The sequence below is a fragment of the Acyrthosiphon pisum genome, unplaced genomic scaffold, assembly GCF_005508785.2.
Source record: "Acyrthosiphon pisum isolate AL4f unplaced genomic scaffold, pea_aphid_22Mar2018_4r6ur Scaffold_20741;HRSCAF=22000, whole genome shotgun sequence".
NCBI lineage: Eukaryota > Metazoa > Arthropoda > Insecta > Hemiptera > Aphididae > Acyrthosiphon > Acyrthosiphon pisum.
This window is the reverse complement of record NW_021770133.1, coordinates 9,777-18,712: the sequence shown is the minus strand read 5'-3', so window position 1 is coordinate 18,712 and position 8,936 is coordinate 9,777. Positions and strand designations below refer to the sequence as shown.

At 29.1% G+C, this 8,936-nt stretch overlaps 1 protein-coding gene across 1 annotated transcript; it reads left to right on the top strand.

Annotated features, from left to right (window-relative positions):
- Nucleotides 1–362: 362 nt before the first annotated feature.
- Nucleotides 363–3,489, top strand: LOC100572108 (the record flags this gene model as incomplete). Its single annotated transcript, XM_003248686.2, has 4 exons — nucleotides 363–516; nucleotides 678–791; nucleotides 1,401–1,532; nucleotides 3,076–3,489. Coding segments are annotated over 4 exons (597 nt in total), but the record flags the coding sequence as incomplete, so codon positions are not given.
- Between the last annotated feature and the right edge of the window lie 5,447 nt (nucleotides 3,490–8,936).

Sequence of the window (8,936 nt, the reverse complement as noted above, 5' to 3'; positions counted from 1 at the left end):
TCAAATTATATAACATATACAAATCTATCAAGTTGTATTTATATAAAAAAAACTATATTTTTAATTATTTTAATTGCTTACAAAAAGTTTAAAAAATGTGTGAAATAAGTTTTAACTCGGCAATTTGAATCGTTAAAAATATATTGAAAAAAGTAATGAATTCATATTAAAGAACCAAAAATGTTATAAAATTAAAAAAATTAAAAGTCGAATTCATTAGTATCTAATTTAAACTCTATGTTTTACAATGAGATAAAAAGAATGGGTTTTCATATAAATTCACAGCCCTAGTAATAAAAAATAAGTTTTTTATGTTCATCAACATATAATATTTATTATGAAAATATATTTAAATTTTAAAGGTTAATACTAAAGAGAATTATAATTTTTACAGTAAGACTACAACTAAATTTACATGTGCCAAGGTTGAATGTCCATCATATTTCACAAGACTAAGAGATCCATGTTATTATCAATATGACAAAGATTCATGCTGTGAGGTTAAAAAATACTGTCGTAAGTAAAGTCGTCCAAATGTTTAAAACTTTCCTAGAGTAACAATAATTAATTATCATTACTTGACAGTCATACAATTATACAATGCGTTATTTTTGTAGTTTCTAATTAAATTAAATATACTAAATAGAATTGATAATTTATAATAATTTGTTTTTTAGCCGAAGAAAAGGCAATTGGTCATGAATGTGTATATGACAATCAGGTTTACAAAAATGGTCAACGATTTTATGTTGGTGATTATTTACAATGTGTTTGCTCACCGGAATTTAATGGTAAATTCTCAATAACTATTTTTATAGAATTTAATACATTTTAATAAATTTATATTTAAATTAAATTATGGATTATGGTCAAGAACATTAAAATGAATGGCAATGACACTAAAAGAATGATTATTGTTTAATTCAATATAATATTCTTTATTATTAAATTATTGGTATTAAAGAGAAAAAATGTACAGAACCAGCATCACAGATACCTTATCCAGTTAACTTTGGAAAGGTTCTTCTTTCTGTTGTGAGTGTGATCAGCTCATATTATGTATGCCCTAGGAGTGTACGACTCGGTTCATTTAAAGTATTCTGTCTGCTCCTTAGTAGAATTAAAATAAAATCGACTAAAATAATTATCAAAACTCAAAGACTAAATCATTAACTTTAAACTAGTAAAAAAAAATTAATAATTTTCTTAGTACTTCAACATTTAAAATTGATCTAGCTTCCTACTTTGGATAAAATAAGTTTTAAAATCATATCAATGTAAAATCAGTTGTTAAATTATATTATATAAATAAACTATTTATTAAATAGGTAGTAAAAAGTCTATAGTAATAGTAATGTACCTAGGTAATTAATAGATATATTGTTCTTAATTCCATTTAGGTACAATTAGTGATAAATCATGTAGAGAAGTTGGTTGTAGTTATGAAATTTTATACATGGAAAACATTTTATCACGAAGCGCTCCTGTGTATTTCGAAAAAGTAGATGGATGTCCTATTGAATGGTTCAATCGTAAGTTATAATTTTCTTTATAATAAATAATTTGTTTGTACAATTGCAGTTTAACAACCATGCGATTTTTTTTGAAACACGTGTATTTCAAAGATTTAGTAGCAACAGTACAAAAATACATTTCCACAAATCATTATTATGGAAGTTATATCCTTCCAAAGATTGCGATTTTACATTTATACTATTGTTCAATACTATATTGTGTATCGCACAGTGGTGTAGTGGAGGGTACTAATTTTATATTTATGCGTGTACCTTTAACGAAAATCGTGGTACGCAGGTTTGGCGTAGCCCCTGAAGTTATTTTTTACAATGATTAACTATTAAGGCGTGATCCATACACTTTTTTAGGACTACCTACATCACTGTTACCGCACTTCTTACGATTTTGTTTTATTTCTTTTCGGAAACCTATGTATATTACAACGAGCGCTAAGGTCGTGTCAGAGTTAAGACCAATGTCGGATGGTACAAAAATAAATTGGTGGAAATTATTATTTTTTAAGTTATTGTATTCCAAATTCATACAACGCTCTTTTTTACCGATCTTCTTGAACTTTTTTGTTTTACCGAACACCCTATTTTTGCAAATTCTTTTTGTTTTAACGTACCTAGTATGTAGCTTAGCATGCTGAAACGATTGTGAAGTTAGAATTAGGCGGTCGAACTTAGTTTTAAAGTTAAATTATTTTATTTGAAATCAGAAATGTATAATACTTAGTATTTTCACATAAATATATGCTTAATAGGTATGCGTACACTAGGTGTGGTCACTCGCCCGTTGCGCTCGCTTGGAGTTATGAATTAAATTTTATTTTTAAAAGCTATTGAAATTTTTTTAACATATTGTGACCTATTCCTAAAAACTATTGATTTCTGTTACCATAATTTTTAAAAAGTTTGTTTAGGTACCTATCTGTTTCAAAAAAAAAAAAAACTGAAAAATTCGTTATAAGCACGGTAAACTATAACTTTATGCACGTAGTAAACTTCGTAAGGCTATAACTTAAGGGAATTAAATACTGTGATTTTCTGTTTTTGTCTAACACATATCTGTGACATATTATTTTAGACGTGTTTTTTGCCAAACATTCTATTGAAGCGATAAGAATTCTGAAAGCAGATTTGAATTTGTCGTCAAGTCTACTTGAAATCGACTTACCCACACGTTTGATATTATCCCCCAAATTTTAAAAATATCATATTAAAAAAGAGCATTTAAAAATGTTCGTATTTTAATTTCTGGATAAGTTAAAATCAAAAATATGGGAAAGTCGATTTCAAATAGACTAGTTTTTAAAATTCTTATCACTTCATTGGATCAATTAGTATGTTAGGCTAGATAAATGTGCTAGACAAAAACAGAAAGTCACGGTATCGATCCCCTTAAAAACTAATGATTTCCTCAAATTTTAACTTTTTATAATACATAGGCTTTCGAAAAAAAAATTCAAAAAATCATGTGGTAGCTAAACTGTAAATTATACCATTGTTTGTATTACAAAATATTATTTTTTATTATATACCTACTTGTATTTTCTAGCTGAATATAATGCTGCAACTGCTGATGAAATAACATCTACTAGCAAGTCTAATGAACACAATTGCAAATATGGGGATTTGAGTATCTCAGTAGGTCAAAATATGACTATTGGCCAACAATCTGACTCAGATACATATAAAACAACATGTTCTTGTAATATCCCTCCGTTAGTTACTTGCATCAAAGTCAGAAAATAGATAATTTAATAATAAAAATATTTTAGAACACGCATGTAGATACTATATAAGTATATAACTATTTACAAAGAACGCGCAAATATAAATAAATGCAATTATAAATACCCAAGTATAATCAGGTATTGTGAACAATTTGTGTGGGTTTGTGTAGACGTGTCAGTGTGTCATGTATAATTATAGTATTATACAATTCAATAAAACTACTTTATTACAAGTATTTGTGTTCTTCTTTCTGTTCACCCTTTGCTCCCAAAGGCCCAACTATAAAGGGACGGACAACACCGTCCTAAACTTTCATATATAGGGCTCTCATGTTCTGCCCTCTACCTCACATTCAGTCCTTTACTAACTACAGCTGTATCATATTTCCTTATAATTCTCTATTCGGTTTATCCATCTCTTCTTTGATTTTTCTCTCCAAGACTCCATTACTTTTCTTCTCAATTTATTTGTCTCCAAGTCACCTCTCCTCATAACATGACCAAACCATCTCAATTCTCAACCTATTTCCCACAAATTATCTTAAATAATTGTATTAAATATAAAAATTATCGATGATGAACAAATAAATAATTATATCACCTATACTAACATATGTACTTAAATGTAGTAATCTTTAGTAAATCTTAAACCTTAATGATTATTATTATTTTTAATAAGTTAATAACTTTTATAATTTGTAAAGACACAGTTTTTTTTCACAAAAAGGCAGTTTTTTTAGTGTAACTAAAAACTAATTGCATTAAATAATTTAAATATTCACCAGATGTTTTATAAATTACCATTTTCTATACACTATTCAAGGTAAGTGACTTTCTACATTTATTTGTCTCCAAGTTACCTCTCCTCATAACATGACCGAACCATCTCAATTCTCAACCTTTTTCACGCAAATTATCTTAAATAATATTGTATTAAATATAAACATTATCGATGATGAACAAATAAATAATTATATCACCTATACCTACTAACATATGTACTTAAATTCAGTTATCTTTAATATTAATCTTGGATCTATTATTATTGACATTTTATGCATTTTCTTTGGCACATAGAATCGAAAAACGTTATGTTACATATTCCCATGGCAACCATTTATATTTTGTTTTGAGATTTCCGTGTGTGTGTCTCCATATTACCATGGCAACCAATTATATATTATTTTGAAATTTCCGATGGAATGTTTTGTATATAAATGATTGCTATGGTGATATGTAAAACATATTATTCATATAAAGTTAGCAATTTTAATGGGCAACGAAGGGAACGGGATCAGATATTTTTATATGCATAGATAGATTATACCTCTGAGCAGAAGATAGGCTTATTTAAAAAGGGAGAGGACCAAAGACCAACCAAAGTATCGATACTTTACTAGTGTCGGTAGTATCGGAACGTCCCTATGTTCAGACTCTTCAGTAGACTACCTAGGTATGTGCTACATATGATAGCAAGGACAGCAAAGACATAAAATGTGGTACTTCATTACAGACTCGTATGCAATATTTTTATGATTATTTTTAGTAAGTTAACTTTTATAGTTTGTAAAGACACAGCGAAGTTATATTGCATGAAATCAACATCATTAGGTGTTTTCTTTTGTAAACAAACAAACCAGCGATATATTTATAGGTATGGTAATTGGTTATTGTTTTGTTTGTTAATTCTTAACTTGGTTTTGTTAACATTAAATTTATGTTTAGTCTTGGGTGGGTTCCAACTTTCTAAGGGGATGTAATAGAAATTTTCAATTTAAAATTTGAGTATGAGACAAAACTGCACCTTGACTTTGGAATACACAAACGTATTAAGTTCACGCATATGTGAATATAGAATATATCAATAGAGCTCTGGATCCGTGCCTGAGTGACATAATAATTAATATTCAGGAGGATATGTATGGCCTATGGTTGTGAGACGCGTTATAGGTACTTCTAGTGTCATTTTTTTTGACCAATCTTAGTGATTAGAAATGGACAAATGGTTACGTGTCAATCAATAATAAATTAGAAAAAAAACTAACAGGTTCTGGTTTTTATTAACACAAACAACTAACAAGTCATCGATATAATATACAACTACCTATAATATATACAATATACATATTTTAGATTCTGAGGCTCTGAGTGGAGCAATAAATGTAGCACGTATTGATTTTTTAATTTGTTTTAGACTCCAAGCGCCGAGCGGAATTAATGTATTTTTTGTCACGCTTGCACCGAAAGTTTGGTTTTCGACCACGGTTGAAGCGTTGGAAAGCAACCTTTTTCCGTCCAGCGGGCGGAAAAGTGTCGGGCGTGTATCCCCTGCACAACCAGAAACTAAAATGTACCTATATCTACCACGGTCCTTACAAAACGTAAGCTTTTGGTTACATCTTAAATTTATAGTATAACCGCCTTGCATGGCGGATAAACATATTTTGTAGAAAAGTCTATAATTGTTGCATAGATCCCTGCATAACCTTTTCCATGAACGCAGGGGCGTGACAAAAAATAGTATGTGTGGCTCACTTCCCGCCCTTGCCACACAATATACTATTACAATGATGTGTGTCTGTCAACATTTTCTAGAAAAAATGCATCGATTTTAACCTTCAGAATTTTTATGTTGGGAAAGTGGATCAAGTTGGTACTTTTGAGAGATTCACTGTCATTTTCTAAGGCGTCCGGACCAAAAAATAAAAACATAAAAAAACTGCGATTTTTGCAAATAATCAGTTTTTCACAAAATTGATTTACTTTTTTCGGTGTAACTAAAAACTAATTAGCTTAAATTCTTTAAATATTTACCAGATGTTCAAATTACCATTTTATATACACCATTCAATTTCAATTTGATTCATTTTGAGCTATTTATATAGCGGGTGTAACAGGAAGACCTGACAGCAGTAGCGCCAATAGTGGGGGGGAGGCTTAGCCCCCTCAAAAATTATATAGTTTACCATTCTTAAAAGTATATACCTATAAATTATAATTTTAAAAAAATGTTATGGGCCTTGAGCCCCCCTAGACATTTTCCCTATTTGCGCCACTGCACTGCCTGACAGATAAAATAGCAATTGTTCTGAACAATATTTAAAAAATTTTTTATATATATAATTTATACAATTACAGCGCTACACGTATAATATAAAAAAAACTGTATTTTTTCATACTGAAAATAAAAATATGATTTAAATTTGTTGTGTGCTTCATCAACTATTGGGACGGTAAATATTCTACGATTTTCTTCAACAGCTCAAGTTTTTAGGTGGAAAATTGAATCAACTTTGGGGGGGGGGGGGGTAAAAAGTAAAGAATTTCCAATAGTTTTCAAAAGCGTCAGGAAAAACAAACAACCAACTTAGGAAAAATTGAGATTTTTACGCAAAACCGACCAGTTTTCGAAAAAAAAATTATCGATTTTGTTTTAAAGTGTAACTTTAAAAAAATAACTGTAGGTATATAGATGAAATGTTCACTGAATGTTAATATAAGAAATTTATATACTCCACGATAGAAGGAACTTGTTTCGCGATGTAACTGATGGCGTTTAAGGACGTGGTCACTATTTTCCCTAATCAAACATTGAAACATTGTTTGTAGTTGTAGTGCTACACTACGGTGCCGCCTGGAATGTTTGAGTGAAGAAAATAGTACCCCAGGTCGTTAAATGCCGTCAGTTACATCGCGAAACTAATTACTTCTCTCGTGGAACTGAGTATACATTTTCGAAATATGGTGACTCTTTTTGAGATGTTTGTAGGCATTAAAAAATTTCAAATTTTATTAGTTTTTTTTTAAAAATATTGTCAATACGGCTATTACTATTGCTCCCAACCATAATATTATAATCTCTATAGTACCGGCCTGTATATATTTCTATTCAAATTTTCCACTGGAAATCTTTTGTACCATGATATAAATAAATTGTATAATCGTAGGCAATTAAATACATAAGTGTGCAGTGTTATTTTTTTTTAAATTTTTAAATTTTGTATGTAAAATGTGTTTTATTCAATAAACTAGCTGATCCCGTGCATAACGTTGCCCGTTAAATATACCAACTCTATAAAATCCAATATCTGATCAGTTGGTTATTTAATATTCGGTCTATGGTGTTCAAAATTTATCTTAACTTTTCTGTTGCCCGGAATAAAAATTCTGATTCGTAGCTGTACATTATCAGGCTGCAGGCACTCTACCTGCTATATAGATCGCGGACCTCGTGCTGTTTGTACGTAAGTGTATGATTTAAGTCTAAAGTATCAAAGTTTGTCGTTTTTACTTATAATTCCACCTACGGTGGATTAATATAATTAAATTAATTAATATAATATAATCAATTAATACAAAATCCTATCCTATAACCGTACTAAAATCCGATGAAGATAAAAAAAAACAAATTTAACCATTTTTTAATTAGTCTATCTTCTTGCCAGAGGTCTAATCTAAACACAAACATTCATTCATATATATATAGGTATAATATGATCCCGTGCACTTCTTTGCCCGTTGAAATAATAAGTTTTATTTTATAATATAACGGTTACCATAACAGCAATTTTAAAACAATAAATCTCAAAATTAGCCTATCTTCTGCCCAATTTATCTCTGTACCAAATGATCCCGTGCACGTCCTTGCCCGGCAACCGGTTATTATTATTATAATAGCTTCAAAACCCATGGTAACCATGGCTACCAAAGGACACACACAAACATTCTATATCTCCTCCTGGGGTTGGTTGCCATGGTAATATGGGGACACACACACATACATTCATTTTTATATATATAGATTGGATATTTTTGCATATTTTCCAAATTTTCACTGCATATTTTCAAGTTCCTAGCCTTGGTTATTATTTATTATTTAAATTAAAAAATATGTTTAGGCACTTACATTAATCAAAAATATAGATAGGTGCCTATTTGTATACATTTTAAATAATTGTATGCTGTATAATAACATTTATACAACAATTTGGTACAATTAGCCATTGCCTATTTGTCCACTGTATGATATTTATTTCTAATTTTATATTATATTTAATAAATATTGTGTAAAATTATTTAGGAGACCAAACCCGTTACAATAATAGCAGCATTTCTTATAAATAGTACAATATTCAATATACCTACATAATAATATGTAGACGGTATATTATTATCTAATGCGTTTTTTTTTATTTATTATCAATAGAATAATGTGATTTGACCTATGTAATATAAAATTTAATTAAGATACCAAATACACGTTTTATTACTAGTAAATTGGTAGTTAGATAGTGTACTAGTGTACAGATTATTAAGGTTGTAGGTACAACAATGCATCCGCGTACAACAGAAGCACAAAGTATATTAATATTATCATTGATGGCATTTTTACAAATTAAATACAAAATTCGAATGTAAATAGTTTTTTAATTATTAACCCATAACTATGAATGATACGTCAAAATTCATTAAAAAAAAATCCTATATGAATCATATTTCAAAAGTATAGGTTCCTATTTGAATTTTAAAAGATAACCCTAAAATCTCCTCTTTTTAATTAATAAAAAAAATATTTAATATCAAATTAGTTTAGAGTATATGATTCAAAGAGGTTTTCACATAGATCGTTTTTTCCTAATTTAAGTATATCATGCTGAAATCTGCTGTCACATGAAATTTGGAA